Genomic DNA, 23,197 nt, shown 5'->3' with positions numbered 1-23,197 from the left:
TGCAGGAGCGGGGCAGCGCCGGGTCCCTGCCTCCGCTGCTGCCACCGGCCCCACACTGTTGCAGTCCCACAGAGAGCGGAGTGGTTTACCCTGCGGGTGTGCAACTTTCCCCTCCGTCCCTGCAGGCGGCACCGCCGGCCTTGGCTCCGGCCTTTCCCCCTCCCGCCCCGCACTCGACGCCGGGTGCTGTTGACCACAGCATGTGGGACCTGGCAGAGCCCGACTCCCCCGTGCCCCCCACCAGCCAGCCCAGCAGTCCCTGGGGATGTCCCAGCTCTGGGAGCTCTCCTGCTCCGCTCCCTTCCCTGTCATCGGGTTTTAATAATAATTCGCTTGCACAATATGGGAAATGGTTGCAACAGCCCCAGGGCCGGCTGTCTCGCCAGTGCTGCCGAGGGGCTGCCATGGAGGGGCTGCCCCCGAGCTGCCGGGTGAGGGAGGGGGCTGCTGCCTGCAGCTGCAGGGCAGGGGGTGGCCCGGCCATCCTGTGCACCCCCACCACTCCTGCATCTTGCCCGGTACCCAGACCCCTCACTCCAGGCACTCGGTGCCACACTGGGCTGCTCAGCACAAAGCCATCAGCTACCGACCTCCCGGCTGCCAGCCCCGGCTGCCAACAAACCTCCCTCCCTTCCCCTTCGTGTTGGCTGTCTGTCTGAGCTGCAAGGCAGGATGTCTGTCCTCATGTCCCAGGACTGGAGCCAGCCCTGGGTCCCCAGACGTGTCCCTGTCCCCAGCCAGGGCAAGGGCGGGCGGTGCTGCCTGGACGTTCCGGTGGGACCATGGCCTCGCAGCCTCCCTTGGCACGAGCACGAGGCTGGGGCCATCCAGGGCATGGAGGGCACGTCCAGGGGTTTGCCACAGGCTTGGCAGCATGGGCGCTGGATCTGGCCAGCAAACGCCCCGACATCGCCCTGTAGCAGCAAGAAGAAGCTCCAGCGCGGTTCTGCCAAGCCCCATGTGTGCATCACCGCCATGGTCCTGGGGGAAGGCAGGAGGAAAGCAGGCAAGTAAAAAGGTTTCCTTCGGCCTGATGAACCCCGCGGAGGGGCGAGGGAGGCTCTCGTGGGGCAGTGGCACCAGCAGCTGCTGCCTCTGCGGCGCGCGCAGGGTGGGAGGAAGTGGACGCTGGGCCGGTGCCAGCGCGGGGGAGCGCCGAGCCGAGCCTGCCAGGTGCCGGCACCGCTCACGCCACGGCAGCTGGCCCCAGCTGGGAGCACGGGCGCCCCGCGCCAAGCACCACGCAGTTATCAATGGGCCAAGGTTCAGCCGCATCTGGTGGCTCACCGGAGACTTCCCCCGTTCCTCCCCGCCGTGGGGAGGGGGCTCTGCCCTCGGTGGTCCTGGCGCAGGAGGCGGCAGGGCTGGGGGAGGTGAGCGGCGCGAGGGGTCTCCCCCAGTCTCTTGACCCCAGACCGCAGCCTCGCATGTGGCCCTGCTGTTGCCGGTCACAGAGACGGAGACAGAGCATGCGAGTTCCCAAAGTGCATGAACTGCCCAGAGTCTGCACTGGCTAAATAAACTCACACAAGTGGCTTTGGGAAGAGCAAGAGCCTCCCCGGGGCCGGGCGGACGCGGGGTTGACGGGGGTGTTGGGATGGGTGGCTGCTGCTTCTCCCAGCGCAGGGCAGCAGTGGGGACGTGGCCCTGCCACGGCTCCTGGGAGCGCTCCTCGCCGACCAGCTGCCAGCGGGACACGGCAGCAGGATGGACGGCCGTGTGGCAGAGGCAGCCTGGGGTGGTCAGGCTCTGGCAGGAGGGTTTCAGTCCTGAGCGCACAAAACCTTCTCGGGGGTGGCCGGAGCAGTTCCTGGTGCCAGGATCTTGCCACACCTCGTGCCGTGCTCTTGACCAGCTCCTCTCGGCTGGCTCCCTGCCGGTCTCACGCTGCTCTTCCACTTTTCGTAGCAGTGGCCGCAGGCGTCAGGACTGTGGCTTTGCCCCTTTTCCTCCCGTGGCTTCCTTCCTCCTTCCAGAGACATCGCTGGAGTTTTGCTTCCTTTTTCTTTCCCCCTGGTGCAGGGGGGATGCGACTGTGGCCCTGCTCCGGCTCCGGCTGTCTCGGGGCTGTTGGTGCTGCCCTGGTGATGTGCCAGTGCCGGACCTCGGTCTCTGCCGAGAGGCAGCAGCTGAGCAGGACGGGTGTGGGAGCTGCCATGGCAGTCTTGCTTCAATTTAAAACAGAGGTGATCGCCGCGGCCGCGGGGCACCCCGGGATGGGAGTTGGTTTTGGATGCACGTCGCAGCTGCGCTGGGATGCAGCCAGGTCCCTCCGGCGGAGCTGCAGCTCTGCCCACAGGGTGCAAGGCCTGAGACGCCGGTGAGAGATCACTGCCGTGGCGTGACCCCGTCCCGGCCCCCATGTGCACATCCCCGGGCAGCGGGCGGCAAGACCCCGGAGCCGGCGGAGGAGCCGGTGCTCGGGCCGCGTCCTCCCGTAGGGAGGCAGCAAAACACCGTCTATGGCAGCGCGGCGCCGGCCGGGGCTGCGGGAAGCACCGGGAGGCACAAAGAACCGCTGGTCCTGAGCTGCTCTGCCTTGGGCCGCCCCGCAGCACCTCTCGGGGACCTCCTTCTCCCGGGTTTGGGGTGACACCGCCTCCGTGAGCCACTGGGCCGCTGGGGTGGGACAGCAGGACCCAAGAGTCTGCAGCAGGTTGGCACCCAAAACTCCTTCTCCCCCCGCATCCACCCAGGGGTGCTGGAGCTGTGGGGACACCCCGTGCCACGGCTCCGCAGCCATGGGGGGGGTGGTGAGGTGGCAGCGCAGGGAGCCCACCCCGGGCAGGTGAAAGGCCGCGTGGCGCAGGCGTGGAGCCTGCCCGAGCCCTGCGCAGGGAGCGGAGCCATGGGGCAGCCGGGCAGGGGGACCCCCACGGCCCCCCAGTCCTGTGCTCCAGGGGTGGCCATGCTTGGGTGAAGCGTGTCCCCCGGATCCCAGGGGATCTGCATGGCCCATGGAGCATCCCCTGGCCTGCCCCCTCCTTGCACGTCCCTGAGAGGCTCCTCGGGTGGGACGTGGCTCAGCGGGTGGACCCTTGACCGTGGGCTGCAGGGGCTGGGCAGAGAACAAGGAAGCAAAACCTCCTGTTTTTCTACCTTAAGGTTAAGAGGCAACTGGTGCCGAGTCCCCCATGGGGAAGGTCCCCGACAACCGCAGGTACTTCAATCCAGCACAATGGCACAGCAGATGCTGTGGCTGGATGTGGCTGGAGACTCCTCACGGGGCATCAGTCTGGTCCGGTTCGCCCTGCGCTGGGCTCGGGGGGCTGTGGGGGTGCAGGGCCAAGCGGGGCAGCAGCGGGGCAGCCCAGAGAGCGAAGCTGTCCTGATGGACAAGCAGGGCTGGCGACCCCTTCCCCGGCTCCGCCGGGCACGGCGGCAGAGGACCCAGCATTTCCTCCAGCATGGGGAGCTGACAGACACTGTTTGGGGGGCTACAAATCAGAGCTGAAAAGCCGGGGCTGGACAGGCTGTCTGGGAACTCGTAACCTGAGCCCCAGGAAAGGAGGACTCAGGAAAGCGCTTTCAGCAATCATATTCATCATCTTCAGCTCAGACTCATTAGGCTCACGGAGCCCAGCCCCGCCACCGCCAACGCCTCCCGCACGCAGATAGAGCCGCCGGCTCAGACAAATAAATGCTTCCAGCTTCCCGGTGGATGCGGCAGGTCAGGGAGCATCTGATGCCAATTACCCGCGGTGTAGGGTTCCCCGGCCGCGCTCGCCGGCACTGCGCAGCGAAGCAGCTCCTGCGCTCCGGCCCTCCTGCCCGGGTCTACCCCAGTCACGGGGGTGCTCGGCCGCCTACACGGCCCCTCCAATTTGGAGAGGCCCCATGGATCACCCTCTGCTTCCCGTGCCAGGAGCCATGGGGGCAGCCAAGGGGGGAGAGTTTTAGTTTCCCGTCGCAGGGGGAAGAGCAGCACTGTGCTACCCATGTTTTGGGCTCCTCCATCCTAGGGTCAGGGACCAGCGCAGGGATTGCCCACCCGAGCGTTTCAGGGGATGCCTGAAGCCCACCTGACCGCATGGCCGTCCTCACCACGGCTGGCTGTGCACAGCATTGGGCGCCAGCGTGTCACTGCCGGGGTTTAACTCCCCCAGGTCATTTCCTCCCAGGCTGTCCCCATCACACATGCTCACAGCATGGTGCGGGGACCCCTCCTCCCTGCGCCCCGGGTGCGGGGCTGAGGGTGGAGGGCTGCCCCGGCTGGTGCAGCAGGTTTGGAGCCGTCTGGGTGGGAAGCGTGTCAGGGCTGTGCATCACTGTGTGACGCTGCGCGGGTGCCCTGCACCCTGCCGTGCCCCAGAGACCCGGCTGCCCTGGGGCAGCACATCCCCATCTCGGGGTCTGAGCGGAGGGAAGCCGTGGGACTCCCCATGGGGCTCGGGTCCAAAATTACAACAGACCCCCCCATGGAGACCCGCGGATGGGGCTGGGAAGGGACTCCAGGGTCCAGGCACCGATCCCGAGAGGTGACGGCAGCGGCACAGCCAGGCAGCTTTGCTGAGCGCTACGAGGAAATGGGCGCAGGCGGCTCCGCTCACCCGGCGGCTCTTGGGGGCAGCTGCACGTTTCCACTTCTCCGGGCTCAGGCCGGCCTGGATGTCCCTAATTGGCCAAAGGTCGGCGTCCCCGAGCCCGGGGCCACGTGTCGGAGGGACCCTGGGCAGGAACCTGACACAGACTCGAGTCATTCGGGATCAACGCTGGGGGCCAGGAAATTGCAACGGACACGAACCTAAATACGCCGCACGTCCCCCCAGGTAATCAGGGGCCGGGCCAGATTCCGGCTGACAGCTTAAATGCCTTAATTCCTCGGCCGCTGCGGTTCGAGGGGGTCCCGTGTGCCGTGGGCTTCTCCCAAACGGTCTCTGAGCTGGAGATTTGTCTGTAATCGGAGGCGTGTTGCATTCCCCTGAAAGTAGCCAGGTCCCGCTGGAGGGGGGCTGCGGGAAGGCAGCAATTTCCCTTATGGAATTATTTACCTGATTAGAGAGTTTATTTTATCAAAATTGCTTCAGAATGGGGCTGCTCGGTGTGTCCAGCGCGGGGAGCTCCCCGGTGGGGCCAGCGGCCTGGAGACAGGTAATTTGTGTCGTTAATGGGACTAATCCACCAGGCAATTACACCAATAGATTTCACGGCTGCAAAGTGCTCTGTTCCCATTAATTAAAAATCTGTTAAGAAGATTAGCACGTAAAGTATCAAAAGAAACCCAAGAGGTTTTTTCCCCACCAGCCCCCAAAGGCGCGTATGGGAGTGCTGGATTGCTCACATTAGCACAAAAATTATTCTTTTAAAGGTAAGAGCTTTGCATCCAAAGTAACCGCTGACAGTTTTCCCTGACTTCCCTACCAAGAGGTCCTTTATGTTTAATTATAGTTTGTTTAAATTAGCCCCGATTGTTCGCGTGGAGTCCTAGTTTAAATATATTTTGAACTGTGGTTCCCCTGTGCTCTGCCGAGGAGGGCAGCCAGGGCGAGGAGGGCAGCCTCCGGCCGAGCCCTGCGCCCTGGCAGGTGCCCCCGCCGCAGGGCTGATGCTTGGGGCTGCCCGGGAGGAGACGGGGGTCCGGGGGGGTCCGAGTTTGGCATCCCCTGGTTGAGATGGTGATGCCAGAGCGGGAGCCGGGATGGCGGGACCTGCTGTCGGCAGGGGCTCAGCCGCCGAACCCAGCCCTGCAGGTCTGGGCTGCGGTGGGCACCTCCCCGGCAGGGTGGTCTGCCCGCACCCCACCAGCGGCTTTGCTGCCGGCAGGAGCCCCGTGCCATCACCGCCCGCACCCCACGGCGCCCGCTCCCGTCCCCGTGCTGCCGCCGCCGGCCGGCCCGGCACTGCTCAGCCTCTCGCTCGGCCGCCGGTGCCGCTCCTGGCCTTTGTCCACAGCCAGACACTGAGCAAAACAAAAGCAAATTCCCCGGCAGCTGAAGGTGCCATTTTTACGGCTCGGCTGAACAAGGAAGTATTTTTTGATCTCTTAAAAATCCTGAATATTATCTGACAGTTTATCTTGTTTCTCCGCATCCGTGTCTTTGCAGCAACGCCAGCTCATTTACATGTGTATTGCGCCTGCCTCCATGGGTGCTGAGGTCAATTGAAACTCAAGAAAAGAGGAGAAATTTATGCAAAACTGTTGATTGCATTTGTATGTAATGAAATCATCCAATATTCATCTGACTATAGACTCTAATCTGAAAGGAGAAGTGAAGGACATAAGAGTCACTGGAAAGCAATAATGAGCTTCTGTAGTGATTAAAAAAGCACTTGAGCTTTCTGAAAATCCAGCCAGAAATCGTGTCTAATCAACACGGAATATAGGAGGCAGAGATTACATTGATACATTTTGCAAAGCTCACTGTTGAAAATGTATGCGAGCTGTAAACTCTGACATGCCATCCATGGTCTGTTTTATACAAATCCGGGCGGCACACAATCAGCGCCCGGGCTCATCCCTGGCACAAAGCAATCTTGGTGTCTCTGCTCGATGACTCACAAGGAGCGCAATCACATCTATTTTGAAGAGCAATGTTGGTTTTTAACTATGTCGAGAGCTTCCAGCTTCCTCGGAGTTTTTCCTTCCTTTTGCCGCCGCTTTGCGTTTCCCCGCGGCCGCGGGGCTCAGCCCGGGAGGCGGTGGGAGGCCGGCGCCCGTCCCGGTCGCTGCCGCAACCCCCTTGGTGCGCCTGCCCCGGTTCAGTGGCTCGGAGCAAACCGAAGCGTCCTGGCGGAGCCGGGCGCTGCCGTCCGGGCGGCCCCGGGGAAGGGTGGGGGTCTCTGCCTGGGGTGCGGTAAGCGGGGATGCGCACAGGGGCACCACCCTCGGGGACTACCAACCCGCCGGTGCCCTGAATCCATGTGCTGTTGGGAAAGGGCGAGCGCGGCGGGGTGCGCAGAGCCCAGCGCACGGCTTGAGGGGGTCCACCCCCCTGCTCTGCCCCGCACCACCCAGCGGCATTTGCTGCTGAGGCCAAACCGTTTGGTGGCCGAAGTGGCATCACTGACACCAGAGCCACGTTACACCCAGCCCAACCATTTTCTGGCTCACGGTCCCTTTCCCTCCCGGGTTATTCGGCACAGCTGGAGCTCCTTCCCCACCCGCCAACAGCATCAGCTGCAGCTTCTTATCAGCTCTGGGCGCAAGCCAGGCGGGAGCCGAGTGAGAGGTTCCTGCTGATGTTGGTGGAGGAGGTCTTCGGAGCAGGCAGGCCTCGTGCTGCAGCTCCCGGCGTGGAGCACCAGAGCAGCAGCTGGTTTGCGCAGCCAGAGGGGCCTGCCCAGAGCCACCCCGTGTGCCAGCCGTGGTCACAGTAAGCACAGTGAGTGTCCCCCCTCTCTCCTCCTGGGTGGTTTACACTGGCCCTCGGCAGGTGCCTGTGCCGTGGCCATGGCAGGTGGGGGGTGGCCTCCTGGGCATGCACCCGGCCGTGCGCGGTGGGTGCTGCCGTGATCCCCTGGGGCTGGAAGGTGCCAAAGGCTGCAGCTGGTGCTTTTGTCTGTCCGTCCCGTGGGGCAAGGGAAGGGCGAGAGCAGGATAGGCCATGGTGGTACAGCTCCGTGGGTTCACGTGCTGCCGGTACCGCGTGTGAGAGCAGGACGGGCTGCGGTGGCACGGCTCCGTGGGTTCACGTGCTGCCGGTACCGCGTGTGAGAGCAGGACGGGCTGCGGTGGCACGGCTCCGCGGGTTCACGTGCTGCCGGTACCGCGTGTGAGAGCAGGACGGGCTGCGGTGGCACGGCTCCGCGGGTTCACGTGCTGCCGGTACCGCGTGTGAGAGCAGGACGGGCTGCGGTGGCACGGCTCCGTGGGTTCACGTGCCGCCTGCGCTGCTTTGCTGGTTCTGGAGGTGAGAGCTCCTGGCTGATGCAGAGCACGGGGGGTGAGGTGAAAATGCAGACGGATGGACTCCCCAAACCCTCCCCTGCTGCGGGGCCATCAGCTGCGGTCGCTCAGAGAACAGGTCTCTGCCTTTCTTCACATTTAAAAGCTATTTTTGCACCTGGTTTTACCTCTCCAGCGTGGCCAGCCCTGGACCTGCCCTGGACCTCCTCCCGCTGCCTCCCAAAGGCACAGGGCACGGCTGCGCTGGGGACAGGCAGCTCTGTCCCCAGCCCGGCGCTGGTGCAGTTTTATCACTAGGTTTTAATTCATATGAGTGGAGTGAGATGCTGCAGAATAAGGAGTATCTGTAAATACTTGGGAAATTCCTCAAACCCTTCAAGCCCAAGCTGTTGCTGGGATGCCGAAGCTGCGACAACAGCAAAAAAAGCCTAGTTGATAAATGTCAAAAGAAATACAGTAATCAGCTGAAAACAATTTACCGAGCCATGTAACCGCCCTGGGCTCGCCATTTTCCTTTATTCATTTATCATGGTAACCGCTTTGGCCAAAATACACAAAGCAGAGAAATTGTTGACATGTGGGGCCCTAGCAGAGCAAATCCTTCATCCTCCTCCCCCTCCCCACTGTGCACAAACTAACTTTTTGGGAGTTGTTTATTTAAGGACTGCAGAGCACTTGGTGCTCTTTGAACCCAAATGCTTTGGGAGCGGGGCTGGCCACCACCTTCCCTCCTCTTGCCATCGCCCGAGGCTGCGGCGAGGCCGTTTGCTGCTGTCGGGAAGTACCTGCTGGTAGTGAGGAGGTGAGCTGCGCGATGTGCTCAGGACCCCGATCTGCTCCTACCTCCTCCACCCCCTAAAATGTGGTACTGGTAGCTCGCACGGGCATGCTGTAACTGGTCAGGGAGGGCAGATGCTGGTTTTGGAAAGTTCCAGTGTTGGCTCTTGGTCTTCTCGGTCCTGGCTAAAACAGCCACGCTGACAGCCCCAGGTTCAGTTCGCTATCCACGAAGCCTAGGGAACCACAAAGCCCGTCTCCCCTGCCCACCCTGCACCAGTCAGTGTTGAGCCCCCCCGTGCCTTCCCAGTGGCCAGGCTGCAGGTAACTCTGCTAGCCACGGCAACGGGCAAACGCTTCTTTTGAGCCGTGTAAACGACACCAACCAGGAACTGGTCATCCCAAGGCTGCTCCTCCACATCTCATTTTGACTTTATTTTAAGCAAAAATAAATGCCGAGGTTCACAGCAGGACAGCGCGGGTTTCACTTGTGCGTGGTCCTTGCTTCTGCCAGGCTGCGAGGTGCTGGGGTGCAAACAGGCTGGGGCGCAAGGCGAGCGGGGCAGCCTTTCCTCCTGTGCCTCAGCGTCTGTGTGGGAGCCCTTCCAGCAGCCTCCAGTCCTCCTTCCTGCCATTTTATTTTTAATCTTAGTTCACGCAATTCTGTTGCCACCCGGATGAAGAGCGAGGAGGGCTCCCCCTCCCTCCGGTACAATCCAAGGTGGGGAATCGGAGCAGCCAAAGCACAGAGCTGCTCCTGCCCATCGCTGCTGACTCCGGGCAGGGATGGCCGCTGGGGTGCATGGCAGTCCGTCCTTGCTCGAGGGGGGAGTGTGTCCATAGGGATGGCGCTTATCCAAGCAGCTCCTTGGTCTTCGCTGCCAGCAGCTTGTCCATCTCTGCTGCAGCGCTGTCTGCCATTTGCTGGATCTGCGGCAACATAGCACAAGTCTGAGTGGCATGCTAGGTGATGCCAGAGTTTAAAGGGAAAGGAATGACTGGATCACCTCCTGAAACAAAGCCTAACGTCCTAATAAAAGCCAAAAGAGTGCTGGGGCAATAACTGGCTCTTCCTGGGGGCGCCCACCAGCCCTCAGTGATTCTGTGCCAGTGTTGCATCCGTACAGTGAGAACAGGGACTGGTCGAAGGCTCTGAGGAGAGATGCACAACACGCTCTTGGCTGAGCTTCGTGACTTGGTCAGGTCCTTATTTAACGGAGCTACTTCAGGGGAAGGCAGAGTTAGAGACCTGCTGGTGTCGGCACCAGAGAAGAGAGGGCTCATCTCCTTACCTCCTGCAACCCTTCCACTATTAGAACTAACTAGGTAATAGCAGCAGCCCTCGTACATGCTAAGAATTCACATGTCAAGTAACAGATCTGTTTATTTCTTGTAAAAAGAAATAAATGGCTATTGTTAAAGCCTGCCCAGGGATCAGGTCTCCTGGTAACACGGGATGGACATAGCAAGCATGTAAACAGGACCAAAATGTGCGTGCACTTATTTGAGTGAGCGCAGATAAAGGTTGGAGCACATCGGGGGTGTTTATGCGCTAGTTTTACAAGACTGATTAAGATGTACTCGCTCCCAAGGTCCAAGGTATATGACGATGACCTTTCCTCATGCTGAAAAATTTGGGTACAAGCAAAAATTAGACTTGAGGCGCTACCTCTACAAATGCAGAAAACCATCTGTCTGCTCTGGGAGAACTGCTTCCCAACAGGATTCAGTTACAATAGCATGGCCATTTTTCCTGCTCGCGCAAATGCTCTGTATATCAATGTTTATTTTTGTGAGCACACAGAGAACTGTCCTGAAGCATTTGCAATGTATCTAACTTTAGCTATTAATAAACAAACAGCTAAAAAGTAATGGCCTGCCTTCAGAGGAATCAATTCAGCAAAACACTTAGGCTTGTGCCTGAGTTTATGCCCAAGTAATTGACTTTAGTGACATCTGTTCTTAGGGAATTAGGCATATGCGCTTAAGTATTTTCCTGAATTGGAGCCAAAAACTCCTAACAGAGATAATCTTGCTAGCCTTTTCATTAATAACAAACTGGAGAAATCCTCATTAACACCAGCTGTTTCGCAGTGGCCAGGCACTGTGTAAGTGGTGGTAAAGCTAGGGACGTGGGTCGTTCTGCTCCCCAAGTTCAGCTGGTTTGCGCAACACTCCCTCGTAGTACGAAAGCTTTTGGGGAACATTTCTTTTCCTGTGCCAGCTTACAATGGTTCATATCATAAATTTGGCTTCAAGATTGAAGCCCCAAATCTCACAAAGAAAAAGCAAATACAACAGCCATTGCCGACTCCAAAAATTCAGCCCAGGGCCACCCATTCCCCAGTCGGGTTCTCAGTGCTGGAGATTTGTCAGCGAGGGCTGGGACAAACGCATCACTGAGCCGTGAAATATCATGATATGGCAGAGGGGAAAAAAAATTACCTGCTTTTCTAGCAGCCAGATGGTGTCTTCAGACACTTTGCTCTTGAACTTCTTTACCTGGTTGACGCTTTTGCTTCGCACCTTTCTCAGGGCCTCTTTGGACTTGTTGGTGGACTGCTTGGCGAGCTTGGCCAGGCTCTCCCTGTGCTCTCTCGTTACCCTAGCAGCGAGGGGACAGGAAAAACAGTGTCATGTGTAGCACAGCTAGATTTATTTTCTGCGATGGACTCTGGGTAAACGCAGCGATCCTCTCCACTGCGGTACCTCTCCGACTGGCCTAGAAAGAGCTGCCATGCAGCACCGAGCCGGGCTGCGCCTGCGTTAAGACAGAGCTCACTCTGCATGGAGGCCCTATGTCGCAAGGGCAGAGGGACTTAACAGCTCGAGGCATTTTTTTATCCTGCTTTGGTCCACCTGAGCGAACCGGCCACCTCTGCGCAGCATCGCCAGGGCAGCAAGTCTTGAGCCTAGAACGGAAAGTTCCCAGCACAGCCCTAAGCTGAGGGTCTTGGACTGAATCTTACTTGGTTTATAGTTGTCACTGCAGTGCCTGAAAGTCATGCTGAAATGTTCAGACTTTCCTTTTTTCTGCTGCCAAAGCATCTGCGGGGAAGAGGGGAAAACCCAGCTCCAGGCCTGAGAGATGGAGCTGAAAAGTGTAATCCTGCAAAGCTGGGAGGAAACCTCCGTCCCTTCCTGAAACTCTGTATCGTCTCCCTGCAACTGAAGAGCCCGAATTATACATCTGGAAGCTACAGAGCTTATGTTTCGCTCAACCTTATTCCAGCTCATCACGACCAGGCTTTTCCACCAAGATGATGTGAATGCCTGGTTTGACAAGAGGATGATGCTAGCACAGGTATCTCCGCCCAGGAGAACTTCGGCTCCACCTTCCCCCCGACGCGGGGCCAGTTACTGCTGTGGTGCAACAAGAAAATCCTCAACTTTCCATCCCAAACTAAAAACTGCAGGTGATGAGGGAGTCTGGCCATCTGAATAAGGTACAGGAATGGCTGGTGTGTCACCTCAGCTCTGGTAATGCTCCAGCACCTACAGCTGATCACCGTCAACATCAAGTGCTAGTGCTTAACAATAATATTTTAATTATTTTCATGGCCATTGAAGTTTCCAGACCGCCTTGAGAATGAAAAACCCCAGTGCACTCACTGAGAGTCGCTAGCAAGAGAGCGCCCGTCTGCTCGCAGAAGATATTGCAAAATAAACATTTCACAGGAGTATTTGGAAATTGGCTGCAACAGCCTGGGTCACCAAAACACTGAGGCCAAGACTCTTCCTGCAGAGAGCTCAGGAAACGTGGGGCGAGGGCTCCCAGGGCAGCGCCAGCTCTGCCCTGCGTGGGTGCGCCTTATGGGGAGGCTGCGGGGGCTCGGCCGGACCCTCGCCCCTTCCCGAGCTTGTGCTCAGCCCAGCAAGTCGCACGCACGCCGACACCTTCCCTCGGCAGCCAGGTCGCTCGCAGCAGATGTCTGCAGAGGCACTGGCCTCTCGCCAGTTATCTTTATTTCACGGTGCAAGAGGGAATAGGCTTCCCAGAACCGATTAGTAATTACAGGAATTTGGGATCGCTGGAAAAGCTGACAGACCGAGAGCAGCGATCCAGCCCCGGCATCCCCGGTGCCCCCTCGCAGGCACGCTGCCCTCACCCGGGGGCACCCCGCAGGCAGCGGTCGGCCCCCCAGCCATCCTGCTCCCCGCTGAGGGACGGCCGGAGGGAGGTGGCCAGTGAATTTCACATGTGGCGAGAGGCTTCTGGTCAGCGCGGGCTCGGGCCTGGACCGAACGCCTAATTAGAAGTGAGCGGGGTGACTCGTGGTTTCCTCTGCTTCCCAACATCGATGCCTTTAGGGCTTCTCGTGTTCGATCTCCCCAGGCAGAGGTCCCGCAGCACATGCAAAACCAGCAAAGCCGGCTCACAAACAGAGGTCCGGGTGAGGTCAGATTCTCAGGCAGCTTTTTGGGGGGGTGGGGAGTCAACCCCGGCTGCTAAACTTGGAGGAGGGAGCTGGAAATCTCTCCCATCTCCTGCTGGGTGGCGAGGCGAGTCGGTCCGCAGCAGGGCTGCCTCAGCTGTGGGAGACCGAGCTTGCCGTCAGCTATTCGCCTCCCCGCTCCCGCTCGGCTTTTGCGAATTGTGCCGAGGGTATCACTCGCCTGCTTGGGGCTGCCGAGCCTTTAAGGAAATGTTTTTGTTTATGCAGCGCTGCCAGATTTCCTATGCTTCTTGGCACGGGGTCACAGCTTTCATGCCTCCTTGTCTGTCTTTATTAACACCAATTTCTTTTTATCACTGCATAGCGCCGTGGAGTTTCTCAGCGGGTTTTATGTTCCAGCCAGACTGTGTGTAAATTCTCAGCAATGCTACCAACAATGCCAGAAACGGACACTTTTTCAAGCAGATGCTGTTTCTGGTTAAGGAATCCATCAACGCGAGCCAGGCCCATGGTTTCTAAGGACAGTTGTTTAATCCTGCCCCCAGATCTGGGACTTTTAAGCTGTTCTTAGATATGTTTTCTTTTCTGTCTAGTAACCATTGCCCCTACCCCCTCTTTAAAGCCAAAAAAAGCGTGAAATGGACCTGGGGAAGGGATGCCAGAAGTGGGGAACAAGGACAAGGTCCCCGCCTGTCGCCCCTTCCCCTCTCCCCTGGGGGAACGCCGCCCTCCCCTGCAGCTCCAGGAGCAGCGGGCTCAAATCCTGCCGTTCCCCCGGGGACGGTCCTGCCCTGCCGGGATCAGGACAGAGCCTGGTGACTGACGAGCCAGGGCGTTCAGAAACGCACACCGCCCCACGGTAACATCTCCTCTTTTTCTGCTTCCACCAGCAACCAGTGGTTTAAGCCCTGCAACCCTTGGACGCTCCTCTCCCCACATACGGCAGGAGCAGACCCACAGCGAGCACGACGCAGGCCGTGTCTCGTCTCCAACGCAAGACGTTTATGCGGGTAAGAGTAATTTCTGTATCTCAAATGCTAGGAATTTCCTGTGAACGAGAAGGATCAGTTAAAGGAAAGCAGGCTTAACTAGATACTCCGCATGCATAATTGCCGATAAACACAGGGTACGACATATATTGCTCAACAAAAAGCACGCAAGAGACTTCTGATGATGAGCGATCCAGAGCAACGCAGCTCAGAAACAGCTTTGGTTTTTCCAAAAGATTTTTTTTGAGTTCTTTCTCCCCATAGTAGGTATCTTTCCATATTTCTTAAAGGGCAAAGGAAAAAAAGCTCACAATGAGTCATTAAACTTTCAAGTGAGTCATCTGGCTTTCAGTAAAGCATGTGTAAAAATATTACTAATTTACAAACAATATCCAGTGTAACACAATGGGTCCAAAAAAGATGAATCTAAAAATGAGGCAATACCATAAAAGACACAAGGTCAGGTCAAATTCGGCCAAGAGATCAACCAATACAAATGTTCCCATGGCTGGTTTTCTTTCTTTTTTTTTCTTTTTAAGCCCTCAGAGAATACTTTTTATACAAATAAATATTGCCTATGCAGTGCTAGCAACACAAACAGGCGAATGCCTTAGGGAGCAGAGGGGATCCTAGCAGGAAGCAGAAGCAAACACGAAAGAAACGAGTGTACTTTTTCTGTTAAAACTGCAATGCAAAAACTAAACTAATAGAATAAATACTGAAAAGTAAGCTCCATTTTAAAATGCTCAGTTGAAACACTCTCAAGCACTGAAGCATGGCTGGACCTGCATAAGGCAAAATATGACGTATGTGTGTCCAGCTGATAGGTCACACTAAAGTGTTTTTAATAACAGGCAAGGACAATTCAGGCTTGATTTTACTTTTACTGTGCCTCCCCTCATGAAAGAACCAATTTCTGCAGAAACAATATTGTCTCTTCATTTCTGATTTGTTTGCTCATTTTGCACACCTGCCATAATTTCGGCAATTTCACTGCATCATCTGTCATATATTCTTTCGTGAACATCTTTAGAGTTGGGAAAATGAAAAACTTAGAAAATTAAAAAAAGTCATTCAGGGATATAATATTAAAGAGAGGTCTCTAGCAGAATTTGATTATTTCCGCCCGCCTTTGCGTTAGAAGGTTTTAAGAGGTTGAAACTGTCCGCTTGTCTTCTTGATAAGTGGGTGAAACTCTGGAAGACCCAGTCGTGTTACTGAAGAGCGGGCGAGAAAGCGGGGCTGGAGGTGCCCGCGAGGGCTGACCTGCAGGGCACGTCTCCCGAGCCGAAAACCTCTTTAACTCGGGACCCCCTGGGCTGCCAACCAACAACCAGCCAGGGAGAACGGGGCCAGGAGCAGCAACCCTTGCACACCAGAGGAACAAGGGAGCACGCTAGGCAGATCTTCCCTGGGGAGAGAAGACTTGTTTTCACTCTGCAGCACCGCAAAAGATAGTGACAGACTGTACACATTTGTTTAAAAAACAGTATTTTTTTTTAAGATTGGGATTTGCAGTTTTGGAGTTTCCTCCCCTGCAATTCATATTCAAGGATGACCCAAGTGCCCATTAACAATCAAACCACTGTGCAGCAACCCGGGAGCCTCAGCAATTATGAAGATAATGGTGCCCTCCTCCTCCTCTCCTGAGGAATGGGGGAAGGGCAGGGAGCACCGGGAAAAGAAAATCAGCAAATAGAATGATAATGTCATTCCCTCTCACCGACAGCAAGGGAAAGCTGCAATTAGACTTCTCTGATCAAAATGCTAGATAAAAATTCTATGGAATTTTAAAGTAGATCTAAAGCACGAGAAATACTTGGTTCATCTTTACTGAGAAGTCACCTGCTTGTAAAACGCAGGTGTTTGTGCGCACAGGCAGCGTACGGAGCCGTCTTTACCCTTTGTGGGAGTTGTTCGCAGCACCCCAGCGCCATGTAACCCCAGGGCGTGAGATCATGTACATCAGCGTCTGCCCAGGTATTTAGACGGCTCCATCGCTGCCGGGTCCGAGCACCCACAGGAACTCGTGAATTTTCCTTGCACCACCCAAACCTGGGCAGAGCAGGGCTACTGCCCGTTACAGGCTGTGCCTACGCCAGCGAGTTGCGCAGCACAGTACGAGCGGAGCTGCTGGGAGGTCTCGCTCCACACGAGGTCCAGCCTGGTCCCAGGGACCAGACATGTGTGCGCAGTGGGGGAGCACTCGGAGCACTCCCAGAGGGTACCTCTCTATTTAGTTTCATTTGAAAGGAATCCCGTTCACAGGCAGAGACCCCAGCACGCTGCAGCCCAAAGCACGCTAAGCAGGGATCACCAGGATTGCTTCAAAAGCGCTCTCCTGATCCCAGCTGAGGCACTGATGCAGTGGCATCTCCTGCCTTGTCCAAGGGCTGGGAGACACCTGCGACGGGCGAGGGAAGCGATGCTCAGTCCTCGGCCAGGAGCAGCCTCCTTTTCTATCAGCCCTACCCCAAAGTTTCCACGCAGCCATCAGTTACGCAATGCGTATTACACGAGAAGAGGGAGTGGATTTTTTAGTCAAAGCCATCAACTTCCTCGCTCTTTCCTTCATCACCTCCTTTTAGTATTCTCTGCAGCAAGGTGCTATTCACCCCTAATACTACTGGTTCACCACTGCATTACTGCTGCTCTACACTGGTGTAACTCAAGGAATTTAGAGCAGGGCGGCAAAGAATCAGCCCTTGAATTAAGGCAATACAGCTTCAAAAGCCTTCGGCTGTCTCTTGCAAAGTGCTGCAGCCAGCTAGGACCAACTTTCCTCTGCAGGGGGAAGATAAAGAACAATAAGACCAACCACCAGAAGCCAAAATGTGGTGACTTAGAGCTCAGACACTTGGAATAACTTCCACCAGACACTTTAGAGGCTCAGATTTTTTTCTGAACCTGAAATACAGCTATTTGGAAAGCAGCTGCACCACGACATTACAGCAATCGTGCATGCTTACCCTCTGAAGGGCACTCACTGCAACCTATTGCGCTGTCTTGCATGATGATGAACTCAGGCAGCCACCAATACTCACTTAGGAATTGGCACCCGAATTATTGTCCCATCCACTTCTGGGTTCAGGTTCATGCCACTCTCCCTTATAGCCTTCATAGCTGCAGCTGTGCTCTGTAAAACAGATCAAAAGGTAAAGGGAATTAGGAAATAATCATTCCCATATGCCAGAACTCTGTCAATAGTTGGCAATCCATCTCCACGGAACATGGAAACATTTACTTCTGTTACCAGTAAGATCAGGAAGTTACATTGGTGCGGAGAGCTTTGATCAAACCGAATGGGAAACTACGGCCGCGCTTGGTATTGGGGTAGGGGGCACGAAGCGGGGGAGAGGGGAAGGGAAGCAACAACAGAAGAAAACTGTTTTGCTTCTTTGAAACTATTTGAATGGTTTGAGGCAACGCAGAGTGAAACCGCAATAAATTCCCAAGGCATAGCCTGACTGTGGCGAAGGAGATGAAAGATTCTGAGCATTTAAAAATTCCAGTTGAATGTTTCCCACTAGAAATCACACAGTGCCAATTTAGAAACGTTAACTAACTTAACCACTTCAGCACTACAACTTAACCACATTACATCAGGGCAGTAGCAGTTGGCTGAGAAATAGCGCCTGTGCCCAGCTCTATGTTTATTTTACAGCTTATTACTTAGGATTAACTTCTCAAAACTCCACCACCGCTGGCTGACACTCTGCTCCGCTTAAAAGGTGGGGTGCGCAGGTTTGCCTGGTAACTGCAAAGTGATTAAAAGGCTTCCTTCCCCATCCCAGGGCACTGGTGTACCTTTACAGAGTGTCAGGCTTTACGGTTAAATCAGTTTTGCCGGGAGCTCCCGCAGTGCTCTGCCAGGTTGCTTCGTTCTTGACATTGACAATAACAAGACGGAGCGAGTCTGTGTTCTTGTGACACTCGCGTGGCATTTCCTACAAGGCGCGTTGCTATTTCTGATACTCTTTCCCATCACCAACTTTAGCTCCAGGCTGCGGCAGTAGACTGCATTTATGAAGTTCAGCTTTTGTCAACTGAGGCACAAACTAAAGCTCTGCATATTTGTTTAGGTCTCCGATGTGTGACATCATTGAACAAAATGAATGCTCTGCTAGTGTTTTGTAAGACGTAACTGCTGTCCTCTAGAACACTACAAGGGCAAAGAAAATGTAACCAAGATGATCTCAGCGCGTTAGGAATGTAAACGTGTTATTCTATGGACAGTGCTTGTTCTGTAGGAAGGAAAAGCCGTGGTGTTTAACATACATATTGGAGGAGATAGTGGAAGGGGAAAATATTGCAATATTGCCCCCATCCTCTTGCAGCCCATGAAATAAATAGCCGTGCTTAAAAAACATAGTCTTGTTCAGTTTTATAACTCTTGGGCAAACAGAATTTGGCCCTGCAAGTCCTCTTCTACGGTTATTTTCTTTCCCAGACTCTTCAGGCATTTTTATTTGCTTTTCAATGCCACAAAGTACTGACTATATGCTGTAAATAATGACATCAAGTAAACATGTCTGTAATGGTTTAAAGAGTTCAATCTATCCATGGAACAGTTATGGTATAAAACAACTGCATTGAGAGAAATAGTTCTAGCTCTAGTTCAAATGAAAAACGGTCCTTTGGCTTAGGAAGCAAATGTAGGCAATGCTATATAGTGTGATATTTAATTTCTCACATGCCCATTTCTCAGCCTGAGCTCCCGCTTGGACACGGGCTAAGTCATGGAGCGACTTCCCCGGCCCTCTCAGCTCCGGCACGCCGAGGGACCTCGGTGCACTCGCTGATGAGGGGCCTTCATTCTTCAAAGCCATTATACATGCTGGATACACTTTAAGAAACACTTAGGCATCAAGTGCCTTGCACTGACCTCCTCTGAGACTTTGCTGACTTAATTAATTGGGGAAAGCCTTTGCAAAATAAATAGAGATAAGCTTTGGCAAACCTCCAGACCTGGAGCGGGATGAATAGCTAACCTTGCGCTCGTTACTGCTCCAGTCTGCCCGGCTGCCCGGCTCTATCTGCACGAGCCCGCTGCAGGGGACCGCTAGTGCTCGATCCTGAGGTGGGATTCAGATTTGCTGCCTCATTCAGGGGCAAGTCTAACTAAGGCTCCTGCAGAAAATTAAGGGGACTCGGCTCCCCCGGAGGATAGATCAAAGCACCTAATGGGTTCCGACCTCAGGCGCGGCCAAGGGAGGAGCTCGCTAACCTCAGCGGCGCCCGAGTCAGGCCCCGTGACAGCGCTTAGCACGGGCCCAGCTTAGTCCTACCAGGGAGGCTTTTCAGAAGCTCGTAGGCTACATCAGCAGCGCCTTCCGTGAGCTCTCAGGGGGTGTCACCAGCCCTGGTGCTAAGTAAGGAAGTTTTAGAGGAGTTTGATGGTGTTCCCAGCACAAATACAGACTATTCCAACTACACGTCTGGTTTCTGTGCACGGCCACGTCTTCATGAGGAACTGAAATGACATAAATACAACGGGGCAGACGCAGCTTCGCTTCCACATGTGTAATTCAGGTGAACCAAAGGAGAGCGTGTGTGTGCTCAAGACTACTGGGTGTCTTAAAAGCATGGGAAATGGGGAGAACTGGCAGGGCACGGTTAATCCAGGCATCTGGTCTGCCACACGCTCCGTGCCGCTTTTCAACCAAGCTCTTGCAGATCCAACTGACGGGAAACCAGTCCCCAAAGCAAACGTCTCATACTGTGGCGTTTATTGGATACGACTCTCAGAGCAGCCGCAGCCTGACGGGCAGCACGTAACTCTCGTCTGACCCTGTGCCGCTGCACGCGAGATGCTCTGTGCGCCAGGCAGGGCTGGAGAGTCGCTTGCCCCGTGCAGTCGGCAGCAAAATACCGCTTCTGTTTTGCGTCATCCGCGAACGACACGACACGCAGCCCAGCCAGAGCTCTCACCCCTGCCAGGTTTGACTGAATTGTCTTAATGCTCCTTTCCTCAGCATCAACCTGTTTGTTCCCGTGGTAATTATCTCCCCTCGCAATGCCTTGGGTAGTGTGTCCTTACCTCTGGAAAATTGGTCATGTTCACTATAATGAGCTGTGGTGACTTCTGTGAGATCTGCCCCAGCTGGTTCAGCGGAAACTTCCCGTCTTTTGTCACCACGATTATGTGATCAAGGGCCCCTCGAAAGAACCAAACACAGGGGAGATTCAGTATGATACAGCAGTTCACAGCAATGCTGAAGAAAAACGTGTATGCAGTGTCCCACTTCCCTTCTGGTATGCAAAATATAGATGTTACAAAAGAAAAAAACCATGTTTATTCAGGCTTCAGGTGCTGTTTGTGTTCATGCATCCCCTGTGGTATTTGCAAGCTAAATATTTCAATGCTACTCTAAAGCACAAAAACATGAAAACAAAACTCGTTTGTTTTTGTTACTAGAATACATAAACTAAGCAAGATTGTTAAGAATTAAAAGGAAGTAATTATTTTTTAATTCTTAGAACTTAAAGAAAACCAAAATGTTGTTACAAAAATCAAGACAACTATTGTCTTTAACTTAGCAGTGTTCTCTCAAACCCCTCATTTTTTTTTCCAAGTCCCAAGAGGAAGTGTTGTACACTGCCTAATTTAAAGTATTCAGTTTCTCCCTGAGCTACTCTTAATCTGCTCTCTAGTTTCTGCTGCAAAATGTTAACAGGCCAAAAGACACATGGGACAAGAGGTACTTTATCAGTGCAATTAAAAAAAAAACCCTATGGTTAAAATAAATAGTTAAGAGACAGAGCTATGCTTTCCAACTCCGTTAAAGACTGAAGTGCCCTTGCCAGAGCTGGGGTGGTGAATGATTCAAATTTGGTCATTGTTTAATGTTAAATTTTATCCCTGAAACTTGATACTACTTACAAATACGTATGTTCAGAGTGTTATAGTAACTGTAGCTTAGTCAAATATATTCACATTTCTTCCTAAAACACAAAATTCACTAAGTGAACAGGGCTTGTAAAGGTCACTAACCACAAAGACGCACAGCAAAAAAAGTTTGTATATGCCAGACACCAGCCTGGTGGCAATTTCCAAAAGGCTAATTTAATGGCAATTGGATTTTTCCTGCCCTACTGCACCATTAGCTGACAACCTGCTTCTTCATCACATCTGCAAACAGTTCAGTTAGACGCTTTTGACATCTCCCACTTACAAAAGCTATTTCCAGGAAGCTATTAACAAAAATGGATTCTTCCTGGTCAAGCTCAGGGTGAAGAAAGCCTTTAGTTGGGGATGTCAAGGTTGTAGTAATTGGGTGCCCAGCAAATAACTCAATAAAAAGAAAATCAATTTTGAAAAAATCAGAGTTCTCTGTTACTGGGGCTGGTACCCTATTTACAGGCAATAGAGCATCATACAAGAAAGTTACCAACCTGGTGAGGTTCTAACACTGAGATTTCTGCTGAAATCTTCTTTCAGAGCTTCTACCACTGCCTGCATGTCTTCATTGGTTTCCTCCAAGTTGATAATATCCTCAACTAGGGCGGCACTGATATTCATTCTGGCTTGAGTCTGCCCTTTACCTTTAGCTGCAGATAACACATGAAATTAATTTCTGTTTCTGACAACAGTTAGTTGTTGCATTAGAAAGTAGAAAGAAGACATTAAAACCACTGTTAGATTCAGAATTGAGTCTAAGATAAACCGAAGTGACTGTATATTTTAATGAGTAAATAGCCCAGCACTTGAGCACGTAAGCCAAAACATATTTGATGTCACGCTGTGTGCACTGACTCCAGCCTGGGCTGTGACGATTGCTACCTATTGCCCCAGCGCAGCAGCAGCTCCATGCGGTACCTCTCCCGCGGGAAGCGCTAAGGTTTCCTGTTCACTGCAAACCAGCTCCTCCAGAGCTGTGTTCTCCCTAAGTTAGATCAATGCTGGTACACGAGATAAAAGGGATAAGAAAAGAAATTCTGGCAACATACTGAAGGGTTGCAAACACTAGGAAAAAGGCTGCCGCCGTTACCTTTTTTGGTAGCTAGCTGTCTGGTCAGCATCATCTGCTGGGCACACTGCCTGCAGCCATCCAGGAGCAGGGCTGGGCAGCCTGCAGGAGCCTGCGGCAGCCCCCGTATCATTGCGAACGACGAACGATAAAGCAGGGAAGGCAGATGACGGAAGCGCCTTAGTGCCATAGCCATCGTTTACAGCTCTTCTCTAACTCACCTGGAAAAGAGAAAAGGCAGGTGGTCCACTCGGCGTGCTAAAAAGAAACAGATTCAGGTCTTAGCTGCACCTCTTGGTGCAAGGTGACAGTTCAGCAGTGTGGGCAGTGGGTCTGGGCGTACTGCGGTGACCAAGAGGTAAATTCAGCGGAAGGGGCTCGTTGGTAGCCCCCTACCCAGGTTATCTGCGCAGCCTTTGCACAGCCTTTGCACATCCATCCAGCAGGGCACGGGCCTGTGACACAAAAGCCACGTCTGTTAAGCAGGAGCAGCTCGTCAAAGCCTCTGGTACTTGCACGTCAGCTGAGTAGAAACTTTAATTTCTGCCACACGAGGTTTGAGGCCCCAAACCCCCCCGAATTCACAGGATTTATTTCAGCCTGGGCAGTTGGGGGCCCTGAGGCTGTTATTGCAGCTGCAGCTCTGCTGTGCTCAGAGCTGCAGAAACACAGAGGGAAAAGAGGGTCCCTCCCGGACACGGGCGCGATGTCTGTGGGAGCCGGGGAGCTGTCGCGGACGGCCACCGGAGGGACCGGCCTCTCCCTGCGGCTCCCCTCCGCCGCTCCAGGGGCACCCAGCCCCTGTGCTCGGGCACGACGGCTGCCTCCCCTCGCCCCCTGCTCCCCGAGCCCGGCGGTGGGGACCCCGCGGGGGATCCCGGCCCCCCCGAGCCCCGCCGGGTCCGCCACACGTGCGCACAGGCCCCGCCCACCACGGCCCCGCCCCCGCGCGATGCTCCGCCCCTTTACCTGACCCTACCCCGCACAAGGCCCCGCCCCTCGTCTGGCCCCGCCCTCACGGGCCCCCTTCTCCTCAGGACGCGCCGGCCGAGCCCCGCCCTGCCCGCGCGCCCCCCCGGTGCCCCGCGGAGGGCCGGGCTGCCCCGCCCGCCGGGCCGGGCCGGGCCGGGCCGGGGACGGCGAAGAAGGGGCGGGCGTCCGCCGCCTCGCTCACCGTCGCGCAGCCCCGCGCACTCCAGTCAACGTCATCGGGCCGCG

The 23,197-nt window shown here is 54.9% G+C and overlaps 1 protein-coding gene across 6 annotated transcripts; it reads right to left on the bottom strand.

Annotated features, from left to right (window-relative positions):
• Window positions 1–9,031: 9,031 nt before the first annotated feature.
• Window positions 9,032–23,195, bottom strand: MRRF (mitochondrial ribosome recycling factor). Of its 6 annotated transcripts, none has more exons than XM_075170801.1 (7): window positions 23,154–23,195; window positions 22,001–22,237; window positions 21,405–21,560; window positions 20,050–20,168; window positions 17,054–17,145; window positions 11,069–11,228; window positions 9,032–9,553 (listed from the first exon to the last, which is right to left on the bottom strand). In XM_075170801.1, exons 2-7 carry the CDS (start codon window positions 22,173–22,175, stop codon window positions 9,476–9,478), a joined length of 780 nt encoding a protein of 259 aa, XP_075026902.1. In that variant the 5' UTR covers window positions 22,176–22,237; window positions 23,154–23,195; the 3' UTR covers window positions 9,032–9,475. The 6 variants fall into 6 exon arrangements, with proteins under 6 accessions (XP_075026902.1, XP_075026903.1, XP_075026901.1 ...); XM_075170802.1 differs by having other exon boundaries at window positions 22,001–22,200; window positions 23,154–23,189; XM_075170800.1 differs by having other exon boundaries at window positions 9,465–9,775.
• Between the last annotated feature and the right edge of the window lie 2 nt (window positions 23,196–23,197).

This window comes from Calonectris borealis, chromosome 21 (genome assembly GCF_964195595.1).
Source record: "Calonectris borealis chromosome 21, bCalBor7.hap1.2, whole genome shotgun sequence".
Taxonomy (NCBI): domain Eukaryota; kingdom Metazoa; phylum Chordata; class Aves; order Procellariiformes; family Procellariidae; genus Calonectris; species Calonectris borealis.
Note: the sequence above shows the minus strand (reverse complement) of the source record. Positions and strands in the feature narration are given on the sequence as shown.